The sequence below is a fragment of the Pseudochaenichthys georgianus genome, chromosome 4 (genome assembly GCF_902827115.2).
Source record: "Pseudochaenichthys georgianus chromosome 4, fPseGeo1.2, whole genome shotgun sequence".
In the NCBI taxonomy this organism is placed as follows: domain Eukaryota; kingdom Metazoa; phylum Chordata; class Actinopteri; order Perciformes; family Channichthyidae; genus Pseudochaenichthys; species Pseudochaenichthys georgianus.
In genome coordinates this window covers 19,670,038-19,691,216 of record NC_047506.1, presented here as the reverse complement: position 1 = coordinate 19,691,216, position 21,179 = coordinate 19,670,038, and the positions used below count along the sequence as shown (strand labels likewise).

Genomic DNA, 21,179 nt, shown 5'->3' with positions numbered 1-21,179 from the left:
TAATGATGCCATTGTGAACACGGTTAGGCAACCACTGTAAATGTCCTTTCTACCTACAGAAAGAAAAAGTATGGGACAACTGTTGTCCGTGGCAAGCTCACTTACACCCACTCTGTGCCACTCAAAAACAATGCTGTTCCTGGACCATTTACCTTTTATTAAAGAACAGATCATACTTACAAATAAAAACATCACACATTACTGATTATATTCAGTTTTATTTAAAGAAAAACATAATGAGAATGTTATATGTTACATGATCTATTAGATGTAGCATTTACACTTTGTAGCTTTGAAATGCTGCTCCGAAATTTTTAAAATGCTTCTATGCTAAACCCCCAAATCGATCTTTGGCCCTGTGTGTTGTGGTGCATTGTCCTGGAAATACAGGTCAGCATACTGCAGGATGTGGTCCACAGCTCTAAGCAGAAGCACATCGTTGTTCACGTTCAGGTCCAGCTCTGATGAGTAGTTCTTCACCGGGACAACGTAGGAGGTGGACATACCCAACAGATCCCCAGCTTTATTCATCTACAAACACACACACACAAACAAATGACTAAGATTTACAGCCCATCTGTATTTTTATTCTCTAAGCGGAGAAAGATGCAATGGCTAAAATAAAGAAAAGTTATCATCTTGTATATCATTATTATAAAGCCAGACGGAAATAATCAAAACAAGGCAAGTAATAAAAAAGTCCAAACAAGAATGTTAAAATAGTTTCAGGCTGTAATTTGGCTTTTTTACGTGTCTTACTTTAAATGTATGTATGTACCCAAACTACATGTATATGTTTGAATGGCAGATCAATGATGATCTTTCCCTTTGTCCAAAAATCTAATGTGACTAGTGAGTCATGTGACTTTGCTTTAGCTTGTAATTTAATGATGTGCACCTAAAAAAGATACATATTTATAAACAAGCACCACAAAGTCAAATGTTCCATTATGCTACAGATCACAGGAAACTAAAACTGGTCACACACTCATTTTGGTAAAACTTCCCCACCTGTAGTCTGCATGGTGATCACACCTTCCTCTATAATGGATATACTTTGTCTATTTCATATTTTTTCAACCTACCATGTCCTGAATGATGCGGCTCTTGTAAACCTGGGTGACATCTTTGGCCGTTTCCGGACAAATTAGGTCTATCTGGGTCAGCAGGGCCACCTGGTGAATGTCTAGCAGACAATACAATGCTGTCAATAAGATGTCACTACAAAAAAGGCTTTAATTTGTTACATTGCAGAGAAAGAAATCACTGACGGTTGACATTTAAACGGTGTTTAGTAAATCCTGTAAAGAGGGTTTCAAGCCCAAAGTTATTATGAACATCAGTGCCCAGCAATTGTAACCACAACAAAATCCCCCAAAATATACACATAAAAGGTCAGTGAAACTTCAAAGCAGTGCGTTAAAACAACATCCAGATTCGGCAGGAACTGACAGAGGGACAGAAGTACAGCTCTACAACATTCATATTAAAAGTCAAAGCCCATTTTGTCTTTAAAGGTAGTTTATCTGTGTTTGAAAATGTCTTTGTATTGGACCGATAATGTGTCCCTGACTTACCCAGGTCACTGATGTGCTTTCGGAGCAGCCTGAAGGTGGTGCCGAGGCCTTTGGGGTAGGTCCGGATTTTAGAGGCATCTACCACAAAGGCAACACAATGGATCTTGTCTTTGAGACCTGGCTTCTTTATATAGCCCACAGTCTCACACCCCACTGGTTGATCTGGGCTAAACTAGGAGAGAGAAAGAGGATGTTACATTTTTTTTTTTTAAACTTAAAAAAAAACTCATGCTGGCGTAGTTTTTGCAAAGACAAAAGCAAATACAAATTGAACCACGGTCTGTGTTGGGCTACTTCATGTTCAGTTCCAGGATTTGTTATTCACGTGGCTGTTAATAATTACGGTAACCATGGGTTTTAGGTTGGAGTCGGTTACTTCTCTACGAACCCAACTGCTAACCTCATGGTGGCGCAGGTCGGATGATCAACAAATGAAATGTGTTTTAGGTTGACTTTTAAAATCTGTCCAGGGACTACATATGAAAAATAGCCTCTTGGCTAACTCTGGCACATTTACAGAAATGTTCATTAATGTGCACTGTCCCTGTTAAATAAATGAATAAATAAAAAATAAAAGTGAGTAAGGAAGTATCCTCTGGGAAATTATGAATGTCTGTCTGTACAAATAGTGAGAAATGTTCATCTTTACCAAACAACAGTCATTTGTAACGCTGCAAGCTACGAACTAGAACATGTCATATTTATCCTGCTTACTTTTTGTCCCTCTGGTGCATGACCTTTAATGACAGACAGGACGTCATGGAGGGTCAGTCCAGTCATCTCTCCGCCCCCCAAGCCCACGATATCACACAGCACCAGTCCAGTAGGATCCTCTCCTTTCTGACCATGGATGTTGAAGGACTGCAGCTGAGACAGAGAGAAACTAAAGTTAATTTGATGGTTGTAAAAGATGAGAACATCCAAGCTGCTGAACAGGTTTGTATCAAAAGTGACTTCTGATGAACACATTTGAGACATCAGGGCTCGACAGTAACGGTTGCCACTGGACCACCATTCAGAAAAAATGTCAACCACTTCTTGGCCTTTGGTTGCCATCAGTGGCAACCAGTTTTTAACATAAAGAAATAAGAACAGCAAACAGCTACATTTTAATTATTTGTTGTATTAAGAGTGATATGTAATTATTGCTGTGACCAGTCGGAACCTGATACTTAAGTTTCACGTGCATTGGTGTGATTACGGAGCCAGAAAGCGATGCAAGTTTACTCGCATGCGCGGTGCGCCGTGTTTACAAAAAATGGTGAAGCAAATTAAGTTGTTTGACTGTGGGGTAAAAAGTGCGGACAACCCGTCAACATCTCAAACGAATGTTCAAAGTGATTCAACTGATAAAGGGCAAGGTAAACCCGAACGAAAGCAAAGAGGAAATGTGTAAAGTCTTGGGAGGCGAAATATATATGTGTACATTCTGCTCTGTTCCATTCATTTCCGGTAAAAGTTCCTTAAAAATAAGGATCTTATTACTACCAAAATAAAAGTACAAAACGAAACTTTACCATAGGACAATATTGGCATACAAATATAATCACTTCTATAAAAAGGTAACACATTTTAAATATAGTTAGACATATTAAAAAGGTAATTTACAGCATTAATAATTAATATCTAATTCTTAACTGTGAATGGTTTTCATTTATTTAACATTAGAAATGTATTAGTCTGGCCAATCCAAGACTTCGATCCTGAAGGGCCAATGGATCTATGGTGGGAGATCAGTACAAAGGTCAAGAAACCCACATTTGAAAGGGAGACAACAGATGATGAAGAAACTAGTGACTTGCTCAATTCATTAGTGAGGGATCTGTGAAGAACATGACAACAGCTGCACTGCTGGTATTTTGTATACCAGCAATTGGGGGTGGACAAGTTTACTACCAGTTTAGTTTCAAATAATTGTGTTAATTACTTAATGTAAAGCATTTGAAAAAAAAATGGTGTCCCATGTTCATTATTAAGTTGATGTATAACTGTATAGTATCTTAATTATTTAAAATATAAGGTGACTAAAAAGCCAAAAGCTGATGCCTGGTTGCCAGCCTGGCAACCACTTTTAAAAGTTAGCTTTGAGCCCTGGACATTTATGCTCACCTTTCATAAATGTATTTGTGTGTGCGCATATTGTCTGTCCTAATCTATATTTAAATCTAATACGTAATAATTGGACTTATCATGGCCAACTTTATGACATCCAGGCAAACTCTTACAGACAAATTCCATGAAATTGAAATCTTCAGGAAAGCTAGTAATTGGACTTTGAGTAAAGATGACTGTCTAACGTTTAATTCCTTTTGCTAATTCATAATGTTTTACAAACAAACTTGAAACTGGTATTGAATATAAGAGTGTTGATGAATTGGAGATAACATTTGTCTTTTATTTAACAATGGGAAATGACTGACAATACTTTGACTACAGATGTCTCTTTGAACGGTGTTGGGCTTTTTTTCATTTTTTTTTGTGGATAGTGTATATACCGCTTGAATTTACTAGCTATTCAGTGCCTTTCCAAAAAGGCCAGATGAGGCTCTCTTTTCAATACTTCCTTAATTTGAGAAACGCAACAATGAATTTCAACTCTTTTGTTCCCACTCAGTTATTGCGCCACTTGTACCTTCTTGGTGAAGCTGGTGGAAGAGGTGCCCACCATGGCCCGGTTGGTGACTCTTCCATTAAACACAGACTGGACTGAACTGATGAAGCTGGACTTTCCAGAACCGACCGGACCCAGGAGGAGAACTCGAGCCTGAGTCCCCTCGTGACAGCTCGGCCTGTAGGAGCTGATGGTCTTCATCAGACTCACCTTTTGCCTAGATTCGAAAATATTGAAGACATACTTGCGGTTCAGAATCATTTGAAAAGATAAGTGTCTGTGAACACAAGTTAAAGGAATAAAGGTAATATGTTGATAGGGTTTCAATTCTTCTCGCTCTAAATGACCAGATCTATCACGACTGCAAGTAATTGAAATAGTTGGAAACATGATGATTTTGAATGTTTTACTCACTCTTCTGTCCACTCCATTTCTCTCCATTGATATTCCAACTTAGGTTGAGGTGCTGAGGAGAGTTTAAAAGTTGACAAGTCTCCACCCGGTTCAAGTTAGGGTTACAGAATACTCACTAATGACACTTCTGCTCACAATATGTAAGGTGTTTGCATGGAGCGTCTTGAAGCATGCATTAAACTTTTGGGAAAACTGGAACACAGTTTTATATCATTCTTTCTTCGTGTGAAACTGTTTAGCAGCTTACCAGGAAACGTATATGTAGGTGTGTTCTTTTCTTTCTCCGTTGAACTGACGTTTGAACAAAGGGTGAAAGGACTTATGATGTCCTCTGCAATTGCAAAAGCTGCAGGAGTTGGATCTTTAACAGCTTGGGCCAAACCAAATGAGAAGCCAACTGGTCTGATGAGGAAAAAATCACATGCATCAGTTTAAAAGAAAAGATTAAACAAAGAACCACTGGAAAACATATATGTGACCTAAAAAGTTACCTGCTCTATCGAAATCAGTCGGAAGTCGCAACGGCTCATTTCAAAATAAACGTGGATTTGTGTAAAAAAAAACTAGTTTTTCGGAGTTCGGGTGTTTTGTTTGATTTTAATTAAACAAAGTCTTGGCTTTAAGAATATGACACTTTTATTGCCAAAATCACACGATAAATACATTTTTGAAGCTTGTAAAGGGAAGAAGACAGGCACCTCTCAATCGCACTCGGCTCTTCTGCAGCGCCGCTTCCCCTCCCTCCCGCTGAAAATATGAAGTAAAGGCGTATAGTAATCATAGATAACACGACAGGGTCTGGGACAGTTTGTTTTCATCTGATTTCAAATAAACAAAGTCTTGGCTTTCAGAATATTACACTTGTTTTGGCAAATGCAAATGATAAATACAACTTTGAAGCTTGTAAAGGCATAATTACAAACGGAGAACGGACTAACTTAACAACAGCCGGTGTTTCCCCTGGAAACAAACACAATACACAAACGACCTTCCCCCAGACCAGTAATGCAAACGAAAACATGTTCCCTCCGTACTACTTTGGTCATTTATTAGCCACTAATAATCAATCAGATCGATGGATTCCAGAGAAGAGGAAACTTTGATGGCCTTTTTCTCAAAATGATGACAGTCATTATATAAATGTGACATTTTGCTTAATATTTGGAGTACAACAACAATCCTGATATCATTAGAAAGCTAGGAATCTCCTCTTTCCAGCAGTGTGTATGCAACTCATGTGACTGATTTCGATCACATATATAAGCAAGTAAAATATATGTGACCTAAAATGTGATCTAAAAAAAGGAGCATTGTTTGAATGGACAAAGCATTGAAGTAAGTTTACTAAAACATTTGGTCACGTTGAGTTTAGGGATGAAATTTCAACTACACTACTGAAAGAAAGTTTTTTTAACTCAATAAAAGTTAAACATTGCAAAAGGGAAAATGTGTCGGAAAGATTTGACACATGACATTAATCCTAAAACAAGACGGGACGCTGACTTTTACATAGAATCCGACTTCCTTTCTCAAAGTGCAGGCCCCAATATGTGCCTTATAACATGTGGTGTTGCAAGTTCCTGTCTGATCATTGTTTTCTCTACAGGTAACTTGTATGCACGTTATTTGAAAACCAATGCTTTGCTATCACATACTCCATACCACCATTTTTAAAGTAATCTGGCAGGTCATCAACATCTTTGTAAACAGTCCTGTTAGCTCAATTATTAATATACTTCAAACTATTTAGTTAATTTAATGTGGGGGAAAATCTGTTGTTAAGCCATATAAATGGATGAGTGAAAGAAAGCATGAGAGAAGGTTACGTTAACCTACCTCCTTTCCTCTCTGATTTTCCATCTTCTCTCCTCCCTATAGCCGCGTTCACACTGCGGTACTTTTCCCACAAAGGTTCATGCGAACTTAGTTCATGATCGCGTTCACACCAAAAAGAGCCGGTACTAAAAGTAGTTCATGCGAACCTTTTTACCCCCTCGAAAGTCCCTGCTAGAAAACAGGGACTTTCGAGCGGCTCTTTTTTGAGAAAAGAGCTATATTCCTGATTGGCTGGGGGAATTGCAAACCACGCCCCGTAAAACTCCCAAAAAGTGTTGTGAAGCCGCCATTTTATTATCCTCGCATTAGCATTAGCCCAGCGCAGAAACGCAGAGAGACTAATTTATGGCAACCCAAAATAAAACATGGGAGCGGTGGAGATGAGGAGGTGTCGGCGTTCTGGCGATTTACTCGGAAGGCTTCAGTAGAAGCTGCTGGGACTCCCAGCAGCTTCTACTGAAGCCAGTCCCCAACTCCGGGGACTTCTGGCCGGCAGTATACGCCGTGAAGTGGGTTGCGGCCTGCCAGTAAACCCAAAGCAGAAGAAGTGACGTCAGCGGCTTCATTTGCCTAATCCACCCCCAGGGACTTTTTCTAAAGAGTTCGCATGAACTAAATTCGCATGAACCTTTGTGGGAAAAGTACCGCAGTGTGAACGCGGCTAATAATGAGTATCTCAAGATTTGATAAGACTGATTTTTCTGTACTGGATTAAGTAAAACATGTTTTTGATAATTACGCCAATCTTAATCGTTGTTACAGTCTACATATGTATCCTCCTGGGAACCGAGAAATTTTTTTCCCCCAGTCTTCTTTATTTTCCTACCTATTTAGGGCTAAAAAAAAAGAACCTCTGGCAATTTAGAATTTTTTATTTTATTTAAAAGTCACAGTATGTCCACTGTAAAGGACGTCAGGACCATTTTAGTTTTGAAAAGACAGCCACAATTAACAGAGACTATGACTATAACGTATTATGGATATAGTGATATTAATACAAGAATACATTCATCTTTATTTAAAAACATAAATAAGTAATTGATCTGAACATTGCCGTTTATTTGGTCACTAAAAAACTAGTTTGTTTTTTGGTGAATCTTTCCAGATCTTCAAAGGGAAAAGTACCTCACTGGACCTCAGGCTGCACGGACTGTAGGGTCATAACTTGACTAGTTTTATGGATGTGGTCTCCACTTGACCATACTCATAGAAACAAACTTGGCATTCCTGAGGCAATTCTCGTTTTTCATGGTTCCACCGAAAATAAAAACAACAATAAGTGTCTTTCCCGCTCGTCCCTATCTGTATTGTTATTAGCCAGCTCGGGGCCTGCTAACAGTGATAGCCAGTTCAGCCTAGCACGGCTAGCTCAATCTACTGAGCAAATAAAAGTACATCTGAGACCAGTATTGTGCAGATTAAAACCTCGCCAGTGTGCATGTCGTTTATTTTACCTTCGTCGTCGTCGTACAATTCACAGGCCACTGAATCCTTCGTTTCAGCGGCCTCCCACACCAGCGTGCCCGAATCGGTAGTCGATGCTGTGCCGGAGAATGCAGGTCTGTGGCCGAGCAGAGCATCCAAGCGATCGTACCATTTGCTACTCTTTTGGTCGTTACCCCACTTGTTGTTATGGTCCTTTGTTTTTTTGTAGTCCTGCTTCAGTTTCTTCATTTTGTCCCGGCATGCGCTTGCGTCGTGGAAGATTCCCAGTTCGCGTAACTTTACCGAATAACGCTCGTAAACTTTGGAGTTGTGGCCTGGCTTCAGTCGAAGCTGCTGGGTCTCGTCTTCCGAACAAATCGACAGAAGCGCCGACACCTCCTCATCACCCCACCGTTCCCATGATTTCTTTCGAGTTGCCATCTCTCCGTTGGTGCGCTGGGCTTATGCGAACAAATAAAATGGCGGCTTTATAAAACTTTTCGGAGTTTTACGGGGCGTGGTTTGCAATTCGCTCAGCCTCCATGGGACCTTATTTCGGATAAATTATGTATTGAAGTCAATGGGGAGAGAACGATTATCTTTCCATCCCGTTTGAATGGTGCCACGAATTACATATGATGTTTGTCAATTTAAAAATCAAAAAAATAAAAATGTGTCGTAAAACTGTGAAGTAACATTTTGGTGTGAAACCGCGCAATGAACTACATCTCCCACTACACACCAAAAAGGATCTGGGCCTAGTCCCTAGTTGAGTATACAATCTATGGTTGAGTAGCATTTAGCTGCAGCCCCGGAGACTGCAGGGTCCTGAAACGAGTAAGTGCTTTTCAAGTTTTATTTGTTTAACATTCAAAACAATTCCGGTGTCTTGAAATGAAGTGTGATTAGAAAACGTTAACTATGATAGTCTCAAGGCAATACAAACAATCATCTGTTAGCTGGCACAGGCTACCGGGGAAGTGGACGGCGAGAAATCTTGGAGGGTTTTTACTCCGAAGAGGGCTTCCCGGGGTACTGCAGCTGGAGCTGTTTTCTGGTGGCTGAGGGAACAACAGACCCCGCCTCGCCCCAGTGAAGAATCCTCAGTGTCCTCTCCACTTTCAGAGGAAGGGTCAGAGCAGCTAACTATATCAATTTTGACATATTTTAGTTTCAGAGCACTAACTGAACATATTTAAATAACTTGATGCACAAAAAAAGTTTTAACAAGGGTGTAATTATTTTTTGGAAAATATGCTCAACCAACCGGTCGATTTGGCCTTTTATGGTAAACTAGCAATATGACTTTTTCAGAGTTTCAGAGATGTTTTCCAATAAAATATGGTAATATTACCACATCTAGTGGCCTACTGCCTTATGAGTCTCAGAGTGAAAGAGTGATAATAATGTATATAGCACAGTGGTGGTTCTAGAACATTTTACATGGGGGGGGCAAGAGGTCATGCCAGGGTGGCATGGGAGGGCGGACTGTATGTGGTATTCTATACTGTGTAACCTATTTATTAGCTCTTCAGTGTACTCTCTTTTCCTTTTCCTCTTTCTGTTCGTCCTGATCACTTCTCAGATATGTCAATGTCTTTGTGTTGTTGTTGAATCACTCCAGCTACTCTGGCCTGCACGAATCTACTTGTGAAAAGCACTGGTACAAATGCTTGTATAACCTTACACGTTGGGGCCATGTAGATAATAAGTAGCATAGCCTATAATAAATATAAAATCAGAAGGTATTTATCAAACGCACACAGGCAGCTGCGTTTAGATCCAGTTTGACGGTAAAGGATGTATCCTGGTTTAATTTATCTGGCCTCATTGCTGTGATGTGTAATATACATGGATTCAGTGGCGTTTTTATATGTACAAAAGTGGTGGGGCACAAAAAACTTAGATGTCTATATATAAGCTTCTGCAGTGAGGTTCATGGCTGGTGAGGCACTGGCACTGACTCTTCAGGTTTACAAATATTATATTTTGACCTAAATCAAAATATAATATTATTTTCAAAAGCTTTTTTTGTCTGATGCTTCAATTAATTTTAAACAGACAGTTCAACAAAAGGATACCCAAAAAATGTCATTTTATCATTTAAATATTGAATTGTTCTCTCTTAGTAAGATCCCATTTTCAATAAAATTGCGGTCTTACCTTGGCTTGAAGATTAAGTCCATTTGCCTATCCTTCTGGACAAAAATCTCTATTTCTTTTTTGTAAAAGTCCTCCTTATCTTCTTGTAGTTTCAAAAATCTATCATAAATCTATTTATAAAAGTAGGGTAGACATGTGGATATTATCCGGCTGAACAAAACGTGCATTTATCTAACAGGTTTGTTTCCCACAGATTTTATTTGGAGAGCTATTTTCTAAAATCCTATGGAGAAATCTCATTGCTTTTTTGTCGAGGGAAGCCATGCGCAGCTTACTTCCGGGTTTTAGGACGCCTCACTGCAGCTCTCTCTCCTCCTCTTCACCTGCTCTTCACACACCACACTTTTCGCGGCACACATACTTACAGCCAATCAGCTCTGAATTATGTGAGATGACGTATGGTGGGGATGGCAGCTCAATGCCCCTATGGTCATTATTTTTTTGCCACACACATTAAATGGGAAAATATTCTGAGTATGCGCAGTGTAGTTTTTACAGTGAGAGGGAGGGGCATGATCGGGTTCTGTCCCACATGGCTCTCAACAGCTCAATAGTCACACACTGTAGACACTAATTAGAAGAACACAGACTAAAACAGCAATGTACAGACGAATCAGATGATTAAACATGATCTTAAAATATTTTTTTTGCATTTTTTTGTAATCATTATTTTTAATATGTTCTGCTGACACTAGGTGGGGCCTGCCCCTAATGACCAGTCGCCACTGCGTGGATTTAATAGTACCGCATAGTTTAGCAAATAAAGTGATCGATCTCCCAGCTAGCACTGTCTGCGTAGTATTTTGTAACGTAGCGTTCCAAACGGCAATCGTCTGTTAAACGCTATCGATTTAAACGGCAGTGTTTTATTAATATTTTGTTTCAAGCTCTCGTCCTTATTAAAAACAAAACCAGTCGAAGGGGAAATGCTCCCAGGGGAAGCTGATCCACCTTCAGATGCATGGCATTCAGCCCAAAGTTGCACACCGCAAGTTAGGCCAACACAGGATATAGATATTTTCTGTTAGGCCAGTGGTTTCTTGTTAGGCCAATTCAGCATACAGTAAAATGAGCAAGTATTTTTATTATGAAAAACACTTTACATTACTTTTTTCCATTTATTTATTTTTACAATTATCATTTATTATCTTTTTTGAATATATCTGGTTGTATATATTGCTCATTTTCCATAAAAGAAAAAACATGTATTAGAGTTTGTGTTTTATTTGAGTTTGATGCGTAGAAATACTGTACTGTATGATGATTCTTGAAAATGCACTTTTACCATAAAAGGCCAGCTCGACCAGTTGGTAGAGGCTCATAAAAACAAAACTGTCAGTCAAAAAAATAAAAATTGTTTGTGGTTATTTGTGGCCCATTTGATTAAAAAAATGCAAACACACACACTCAATGTTCGTATGTCGCCTCCTGATTTTAAATGGGCATTAAATCATTTGAGTGTTCCCAAAGCACCAGTGTTTTGCAGTTTGTGTGGCCTACTGTACTGTTGCACAGTTTATACTATAAACTATGTCCAGGACAAGGTGTTTGGAAGTTTTGGAAGATTCATAGCTAACCACACTGAAGATTATGGAGGTATTGATCAGTCTTCTCTTACATTTGATTTTTGATTTTGATATACTTTATTAATCCCCGTGGGGAAATTGTTTCTCTGCATTTGACCCATCCTAGTGTTAGGAGCAGTGTGCTGCCATTTTGAACGGTGCCTTGCTCAGGGACACCTCGGTAGCACTTGGTCTTGCCGGGACTTGAACTGATGACCTTCCAGTTGCCAAGCCAAGTCCCTATCGACTTCGCCATCACCAGAAGTCACAATTTAAGGGGTAATTTCCAAAAAAAATCTTCCGGGAAAGCTTCCCCCCGGACCCCCCTATGGTTTGGTCACCATTGACATAGCCCAACTTAAAATATTTTCCACCGGCCGCCACTGGCGAGGGGAGATATGATCTAAGTTTTCAAATAACTCCACAATATCTACAAAACATCATGCCCACTACAACAGGATTATAACACCAGGACTCATGGACAATGCCTCAAGTTGAAGAAAAAGTACTCGAGACTGACTATCCGCCACAACTTGTTCAGCATGCGTGTGGTTGACTTGTGGAATGATCTGCCAGAAAGCGTTGTCACATCCAAGACTGTTAACTGTCTCAAGTCCCGCCTCGACTATTACTGGTCAAACATCACTTTCACTTTGGACTATGTGACTGTTGCCAGCATCCATAGTATATAAAGAACAGTGATCTACGTATTTATGAGCGACTAAAAGGTCCTAGGCCTACTACAGCTGTATCCTATTGATTGATTGATTCCGTTTCAAAGTCTTGTTTGACGCTCGGCGTAACCTTGGCGCACTGCCACTCCAACATCCAATCACAGAGCTTGAGGAATAATCACGGGGTTTGTCAAGCAAAGCGGCTGCTGTAGTCCCAAACGATAGCTGAGGATTATGGGTAGTGTAGTGTTCTGCCATCCTAAACTCCCAACAAATATTTGTTTCTCCGAATGGAAGGGGAAAAACACAAAAGCATTGTACACAATTTAAACCAATCAATGTTGTGTAATTAACAAGGATAATCTGGTGTTTTTGAGTTGATGAGTAGTGCAGATATCACTGTAAAATCAATCGAAAGTAAGGAGAATACTTACTTCCGGGTGTAAAATTATCCATTATCCAATGGGAATGGAAGCTCACATTGCCTTTAACTGCCACGGATTAATGGACGGTTGCGGTGCTTCCCTGAGCGCCAAATACCGCCACTGATGGGAATACATTGCAATCAGTTGAAAGCTCTTTGCGCCCGTTTATGAAATGCATCTTCAGGGTACTAGATAGCCTGTCAGAAGGCCACTGCAGGGTCTAATGATAAGTCAAAACACTTAATTTAAAATGTATTCTAGGAATGCTCAACCAACTCTTTTACTTTGGATTGATAACTGTTACTGTTAATAGGATCAACTGGCAAAATATCACAATATTTTTTTTTAATGTTTTTGAACCCTAAACTCTTAATGTTTCCTCTCATATTGTACACAAGAGGGAGCTCTAGTCTTGTTTCTAAAGCTGTAGATGCTTAACTGCTAGTTGACAGAAGAGGTCAACATGTGGCCATACTTAAGTCTCCTTCTTCCACATGGAGACCCCATTGCCTGATAACGAAAACTTCTACTGTACAGTCTAGGAAAATCTAGCTGAGGGTCATTGCCATCTAATCGGAAATGCATCAGTAATTGATGGTGGTGATTGCTATTCCTTGGATACAAAAGTGTGTGTGTGTGTGTGTGTGTGTGTGTGTGTGTGTGTGTGTGTGTGTGTGTGTGTGTGTGTGTGTGTGTGTGTGTGTGTGTGTGTGTGTGTGTGTGTGTGTGTGTGTGTGTGTGTGTGTGTGTGTGTGTGTGTGTGTGTGTGTGTGTGTGTGTGTGTGTGTGTGTGTGTGTGTGTGTGTGTGTGTGTGTGTGTGTGTGTGTTCTCCACTTGTGCTTATTTCTCCTGTGGTCATCAAGGTCAGCAGACTTTGGGTGTCTCTGTAATTCAGTTAAACCTGTTGGATTTTTGAATGAGCTCTGTTAATTCATTATGTTGCTAGTTTCTGAAATTAAAAAGTTTCTTTCTGGGCTCTTCTCTGCTGTCATTTCAGGGCTTTTTGACGTGGCGTTCGTCTCAGCAATCTTCACTTGGTAAGACCCCCATCATCTCCATGTGTTTACCACCACCACCACCACCACTCGAATACTCTAAAGAACCTTTATTCTATAATCAAAACATTATTATATCATATCTAAATCATATTGTAGTAAATCTCCTCAGTTTTCTGTCAGTGATGGAGGTTATGATAGTGAATGGAGCTTGCCTAATGCCTACTCGATATAACCCCTCAAAGCATAATAAACATGTAATCAATTTTTACGGTTATTTCAGGTTGGTTATCTGTCACTCAGCTATTTTGGCTAGCAGCCTGCGAATGATCAGGCGTAATAACAGCGAGCAAGAAGGAGGCCCAGCTATCTTTATGACCTTGTGGCCGTGCCCAGCTTTCGTTGTTTCAGCAAACTAGTTTTTATATCTGAATCCCCTTGTAGAAAGTCTGGGAGATATGGAGCCATTGTTTGTAAGGAGACATAAAAGGAACGAGATCCAAAACCAGTGGAAACACCGAATGTTCCCAAACAGAATCATGCAACAATTTGAGAAGTCTGACACATCAGCTGATGTTATACTGGCTAGTTATTTGAGGGCAACACCCAAATCACAAATACAACCTGCTGCGGCCTTGAGGTTATGAGTGGGTGTCATTAAAGGTTATTGTACTGTTGATGGCTTGACAGCAAACACTATCTAGGTGGCTATTTGTGGAGACAAAAACCAAAACAGACCTCATCATTTATCATCCTTTAACCAGAAAAAAGGTGGAATGTAGTCATAAATATGTTTAATGTATACCAAAATAACTTCAATACATATATCAGTGACATAATGATATGAGTCCTACAGGTCACTCATTCAGTCATGGATAAGTAATGTTGTTGTTGTTGTTGTTGTTGTTGTTGTTGTTGTTGTTGTTGTTGTTTTGTTAAAAAAAGACTCACCTGTAGTCCCTCGGGTATACTATGTGGTCATGTGTTATAGAAAATGACAAATGTATTTTCAATGCTTAATGTAAGTGTAAGGAGATTATACAGTATATGTGTATTATGACATGCCACAAGGCCAGGGGTTGTACCCTGGGCCGGGACATTGCAGCACATGGCATACTGTGTTACCACTCATCATCTATCAAGACCCTCCAACATTTTCTTTAAACTGCACCAAAGAAAAATAGAGTCATATTAGTCTATAAGACCATTTTACCACAGATTCTTCCATGCTAAAGATTTAAAAAAATAAGTCGGTATATACGTATAAGGATTTTCCTGCTAAGGGATATCTGGGACTGCCAGGTAACAGTCATGTGAGCTGCAATGCAGTGGCAGGTACATGCTTGTGTCCTCTCAGCATTTGGTAATTTTGTTAATGCTATATCTCATAAATAATGTGAAGAGGTAATGATTTGTTCTTCCTTAGCTCTTCCTTATCATCGTCATCTGCAGGTGTGATTTTAGGAAGTTCAGACGGTTTCTTGCTCTGACTCAGTAGCTCCAGCTGATATCTGTGGAGCGGAGAGCCGCAGGTGGGGCGGAGGGAGGGGAGTCAGCTGTTTAAACAGGGAGCTATGCTGACTATGTAAGTGTGTGACACAGCGTCTGCACTACGGGCGACACACACAAACACACATGGGCTGAACTTGCAGTGAGGGTTGACATTAAAGCACTGCAGTGATCTGGGTGAAGCTGGTTAGGGTTGATGAGACAGTTAGTAAATAGGTCATGTCAGCTGAAGTATGGAGGTGATCACAGATGGCAGACTGGTCTTTTTTGTATTACTATATTAATGGGTCTAGTCAGTCCCTACTCAGACTTATTTGTCTGATAAACTCCCTCTGTGACAGGGATATTGTTTGAGTTTTGCCAAAGGATTGACAGGACATGATGTTCTGCACCGACAGCCTCTGATCATGTTTACAGTGCCATGTGTAGGCATCAGTAATCACCTGAGGGTGAAGTTAAGTGGATCAATTTGGTGTTTGGGGAATGATTGTAAGGTTGCAGTGTATGGAAGCTAGTTTCGGTTAAGAAAGAGCGGCATCACCTTTCTTCTTCTTCAACATCAACCACTGTACCTTTGATCAAAAAAGGTTTGTGGTAGTCCAAACACTAGCTTAAAATGATGACTTTGTGAAGTACATTTTATTGACAAAGCCATTATATTATATATTATATTGAATATATTACTGAGCTCCAAGTACGGATGGACAATTTCTGATAAGTTAAAACAATTAGTGTATTTTCACAGATTAGAATTCCACAACATGATGTCAGATAATGCCGATATTAATTCCTTTTATTTAAGGCTCTTCTCATAGACTGAGCACAGTTTCAGTTTCATAGATTTGTTTTCATTCTGTGAAAGCTTTTCCAGTTTCTGAGAATGAACGACTGAAATGGCACTGCGGGTTCATTCAGACTGTGTTTGCCTTAATGAATGATTTACTGCTGCCTCCTTGCAACTTTCTTATTCCATGTCTAGAGAGAGCTACTTTTTGCCGTAAAGTAACATTTGTTGTGTTGTATAATACAGAATATAGAGTTTATGTCTCTTTGTTCCAGTACTTTGTGTTCTGTTGCAGTGGTCATGATACTTTGAGTGGTTTGGATGACTCCTACTGCATATGTACTGCTACGGATTGTTTACATGGATGTCACTCAGACTCGTCCATTTTATAACATGTGTCCCAGTAATTGAATCCGTCTCAGTTGATGTTTTAGTGCTGGCAAAGGCCATGTGATTGAAATGACTCGGGTATGATTCTTCACTGTCAAAGTGTAAGTGTCCTTTGTTGTTTTATTTTTTATCAATGTTTTTTTGTTTTTGTTTTTTTTTTATAAATAATTTATTCTACTAAAATCATACAAAAACAAAAACGTATAATTCATACACACAAATGAACAAAATTAGTAGAAGCAACTAATTAAACAACACTGATCCTCCTCCACTAAAGTCATTCTGAGGTTTTTCTTCCAAGTCTTAACAAAGTGACAATCACAGATCTTCACATATTTTTTGTAGAATTTGTATATTTTAAGGGGAAAATGTCCCTCTTCTAATGTTCATTCTATAAAATTGCCAAAAATCTCATAATGGCAATTATAAACTTTGACAAGTTGTCTTCTTGTTTTGCCCGTGATCTGTTGAGATCTCTTTATTATTACAGGGGATTGTATGATAACATGTTATGTTTATTACTTACATGTCATGGTTACACGCAATAAGTACAAACTATGATTGTCAGTTCTCCCTAGTCTGCTTATGGGTGGAGAAGTTAAATTGGTGGTTGTGTTGATGTAGAGACAGGAAGTGCTTGGTGTCAGCTCCCTGTCTCTTGCTTGTTGTGCTGCCTGTGAGTCACCTTTAAACACTCAGTGTGTCATTACAGTCGATACCCGCTGTTGGCTACAATAGAGAAAAATAATGTCTACACCTATCTTGGTAAGACAAATATTTAAAATCGCAGATGGGCCCGGAAATGAAGGAGATCAATGTTGTCCGGTAAACAGAGCTGCAGAGTGCTGGTGGTCCTGTGTTTCAACAGGTGGAGCAATCTCCTTTCGATAGGACAACCTGTGATAACAACTGTGTGCTGGATGGGACACAATGACAAAGTGTGATAATGACTGGGATTTTTCTAGTTCTATGATTGTGTGTCATATTAAGATTGTTTGCAACATTTGAGTTGTTGATAAAAACTTTACGTCAAGTACTTCAGCTACAGCCCTTATTACTCTTTATACCTTTTTAGCTAATGCGTATACCCAGAAATGTCAAGTGAAAGATTTGAATTCCTGAATGAATTGTTTTTTGCTTTTTACATCACTTGGAGTTTTTCAATAATATACAGTTTGTGCAAATTCAAAACTATCAATTGATTAAGTTAATAAATACATTTAAAGGTAGGGATGGGAAATATGCCTTTTGCTTGTTTTAAAGACTTCACTACAGTAAGATGATGTCATTTTCTGAATTAAACAGACTGTTCTGTTTTATCACTGATACTTCCAATAAAAGTACAAACATGGATAGACAGAAAGAATCAACTTTACATCGGGAGGCAGTACACTATAATAAGTGATAGCGGTCACCTGCATTATCAGATACTGTGTATGCAGTCAACATGCTCAGTGGATCAGCCTGCTTTCTCACATACTGTAAACAAGCCATAGTTTAGTAAGTCAATGGTGTCTCCCAGTCACCAGAGCTGCTTGTTTGTGCACAGTATTCTACAGTAAAGAAAACTTCATAAACAACTTTTAGAATGCATTTATTTTCAGAGATTTGTTAACAATGTTTTTGTGAAGAGCCAATAAATAACTGGGAAAGAAAAAACGTGTTGCTTGTTAGAATCCATTTGTGTGCTCCAATTTTAAGGTGCAACATAGAGTAAAATGTCTGTGTGGTGTCTCCTTTTTCGATGGTTCTGTTGTGTCTCTGTACTTTCCAAAAGTCCCAAATGAAGTGGGAACACTTGTGGACATGCTTTTGGGAAGTGAACACGAGCCCTAATCTGGGTTTCACTATAATGCACGGACATGCTATTCTGAAAACAGAAGATACAAAAGTATATATTTGGTTTAAGCATCTGTCAACAGTATTTCATCTCCGCTGGCTGTGCTCTGTCTTTGCGTCAGATCTCACCACAGACGGTCTCCAATCTGCCTGGCCGGCAGCCTGGAGACGGAAACATTGTTCAGCCTCACAGTGTTTACATCTCAGCCTCCTCCGGGTGAACACAGCCTGCAGCTCAGAGGAAAAGCAAGGGTCTGAAGTCTTGAGAAATATGAAAACCCACCCATCTCTGTTCCAGTATCAACAGCTGGCAGTAGAAGTCGCCGTTAACCTTCACCACTATTTCCTCTCTGTTTAGCCTCAAGACAAAGACGTTTTTTCTCAAACTACACCTGTGAAATAAACTTAGATTTGACATATACAGTGGGGCAAAAAAGTATTTAGTCAGCCACCAATTGTGCAAGTTCTCCCACTTAAAAAGATGAGAGAGGCCTGTAATTTTTTCAACACGGACTTTCAACTCCCTCCAAAGATTTTCTATGGGGTTGAGATCTGGAGACTGGCTAGGCCACTCCAGGACCTTGAAATGCTTCTTACGAAGCCACTCCTTTGTTGCCCGGGCGGTGTGTTTGGGATCATTGTCATGCTGAAAGACTCAGCCACGTTTCATCTTCAATGCCCTTGCTGATGAAAGGAGGTTGTCACTCAAAATATCACGATACATGGCCCCATTCATTCTTTCCTTTACACGGATCAGTCGTCCTGGTCCCTTTGCAGAAAAACAGCCACAAAGCATGATGTTTCCACCCCCATGTTTCACAGTAGGTATGGTGTTCTTTGGATGCAACTCAGCATTCTTTCTCCTCAAAACACGTCTAGTTGAGTTTTTACCAAAAAGTTCTATTTTGGTTTCATCTGACCAGATGACATTCTCCCAATCCTCTTCTGGATCATCTAAATGCTCTCTAGCAAACTTCAGATGGGCCTGGACATGTACTGGTTTAAGCAGGGGGACACGTCTGGCACTGCAGGATTTGAGTCCCTGGCGGCATAGTGTGTTACTGATGGTAGCCTTTGTTACTTTGGTCCCAGCTCTCTGCAGGTCATTGACTAGGTCCCCCCGTGTGGTTCTGGGATTTTTGCTCACCGTTCTTGTGATCATTTTGACCCCACGGGGTGAGATCTTGCGTGGAGCCCCAGATCGAGGGAGATTATCAGTGGTCTTGTATGTCTTCCATTTTATAATAATTGCTCCCACAGTTGATTTCTTCACACCAAGCTGCTTACCTATTGCAGATTCAGTCTTCCCAGCCTGGTGCAGGTCTACAATTTTGTTTCTGGTGTCCTTTGACAGCTCTTTGGTCTTGGCCATAGTGGAGTTTGGAGTGTGACTGTTTGAGGTTGTGGACAGGTGTCTTTTATACTGATAACGAGTTCAAACAGGTGCCATTAATACAGGTAACAAGTGGAGGACAGAGGAGGCTCTTAAAGAAGAAGTTACAGGTCTGTGAGAGCCAGAGATCTTGTTTGTTTGTAGGTGACCAAATACTTATTTTACCGAGGAATTTACCAATTAATTCATTACAAATCCTACAATGTGATTTCCCTGATTCTTTCCCCCCATTCTGTCTCTCATAGTTGAAGTGTACCTAGGATGAAAATTACAGGCCTCTCTCATCTTTTTAAGTGGGAGAACTTGCACAATTGGTGGCTGACTAAATACTTTTTTGCCCCACTGTAACTGATACTGCTCTATTTTGTTCCATATATCCATGAGGTGATTCTGCAGCAGAGTATACTAATCTTTATTTCGGACCTTCCACTTTGAGTGTAAGCATGAAAAGAAAGGCTCTTTATATCTGGGTCTTTCTATATTTCCTTCTTCTCTTGCACACACATCACACTTTTGTTTTATAAAATGGCTTCTTCATCACTTCTTCTTTTCACTCACTCAAACTGCTGAGACACAATCACCTTCATTGATTGATATCCATCACAAAAAAAAGGTCCTCTTTTTCTGTGCATAATCATGGAATAGTGAGCAAAGTTTTCAGCCAAACTTCTGTTGAAGAATATACAGGGAAAGTAATGAAGAGAATAGAGGGAAGGAGAATACAGGAAAATACATCTAAATCAAATTAGTCTAAAATAGGAGAGGAAGAAAAAACAGGAAAGGCAGTGAGACTAGAGGAAAGGAGGAATATAAGGAGAAGCAAGCGGGAAGAAAGGGAAGGGGGCAGGAACCGGTCTGAACCAGCGTAGGCAGACTAGCGGGGCTTTATACCCCTCCTCACTTTCCTCCTCCTCCTCGTCTTTCCTCTGACTCAGGCTGAACTTTTTCTTTAACTGCTCTGTCATGCGCTTGTTGTCACCAGGAATATTTTGGATAAACTTTCCCCAGAAGTGTAAGAGGATCCAAAAAGTGAGGTCAAAGGAACGTGGTGGCGATGTTGGGAAGAACCTGGACTGACGGGCAGGTTTTACCATTCACATTGCAAAAGGACTCAGGAAGTGAGCCAAAACAGAGACTAACATCCACTGATATGCATGTGTGGCCAGACATAGCACAGTTCTGACTGTAATACACACAGAGGGAGTGAGATGTCTGTCTCTGCTCAGGATGACATTACTATGCTATATCTTTACATCCAATGTTGCTTCTATATTTAATCCTAACATGTTTTACAATTTATGTAAAATTATTCATTTAAATATGCTATAGTCCTTCGAGGTATCGGATGATGATATTGTTAAAGAGAAGAGGAGGCTGATGATGATTATATACTAAATAATGGGTTTGTATGCATTGATTATTGGTTTGGGATTGGAAGAGTTGTTTAAGTATTGATGAGTTTTGAATGAATCATGGCAGGAAAATAGAAAGACTGGTGGTAAAAACAACGTTGAGAATAATTTTGCTTGGTGTGAGGACCTTGTTGTTGTTTTGCGATTTGTCCTTGTTTTTAAGTCG

General features: G+C 39.7%; 1 protein-coding gene and 1 long non-coding RNA gene across 6 annotated transcripts in view; one reads left to right on the top strand and one right to left on the bottom strand.

Moving 5' to 3' along the window:
- Nucleotides 1-198: 198 nt before the first annotated feature.
- The window catches only part of LOC117445653 (interferon-induced protein 44-like), a 55,974-nt gene continuing 34,993 nt past the window's right edge, over nucleotides 199-21,179 (bottom strand). For 2 of the 5 annotated variants that reach the window (XM_071202912.1, XM_071202911.1), the window contains exons 3-9: nucleotides 4,850-5,004; nucleotides 4,603-4,654; nucleotides 4,210-4,405; nucleotides 2,292-2,444; nucleotides 1,578-1,749; nucleotides 1,086-1,186; nucleotides 199-531 (exon numbers count right to left, since the gene is read on the bottom strand). In XM_071202912.1, coding sequence (XP_071059013.1) covers nucleotides 331-531; nucleotides 1,086-1,186; nucleotides 1,578-1,749; nucleotides 2,292-2,444; nucleotides 4,210-4,405; nucleotides 4,603-4,654; nucleotides 4,850-5,004 — 1,030 coding nt within the window. In that variant the 3' untranslated portion in view covers nucleotides 199-330. Of the gene's footprint in view, nucleotides 532-1,085; nucleotides 1,187-1,577; nucleotides 1,750-2,291; nucleotides 2,445-4,209; nucleotides 4,406-4,602; nucleotides 4,655-4,849; nucleotides 5,005-5,300; nucleotides 5,350-7,892; nucleotides 8,356-21,179 lie in introns of those variants that run through there. The other 3 variants (XM_034081426.2, XM_034081428.2, XM_071202910.1) reach the window with 3 other exon arrangements.
- The window catches only part of LOC139433711 (uncharacterized), a 56,696-nt gene continuing 43,937 nt past the window's right edge, over nucleotides 8,421-21,179 (top strand). The window contains exons 1-2 of the long non-coding RNA XR_011643101.1: nucleotides 8,421-8,700; nucleotides 13,689-13,728. This is a non-coding gene — a long non-coding RNA (uncharacterized lncRNA). The remainder of the gene's footprint in view (nucleotides 8,701-13,688; nucleotides 13,729-21,179) is intronic.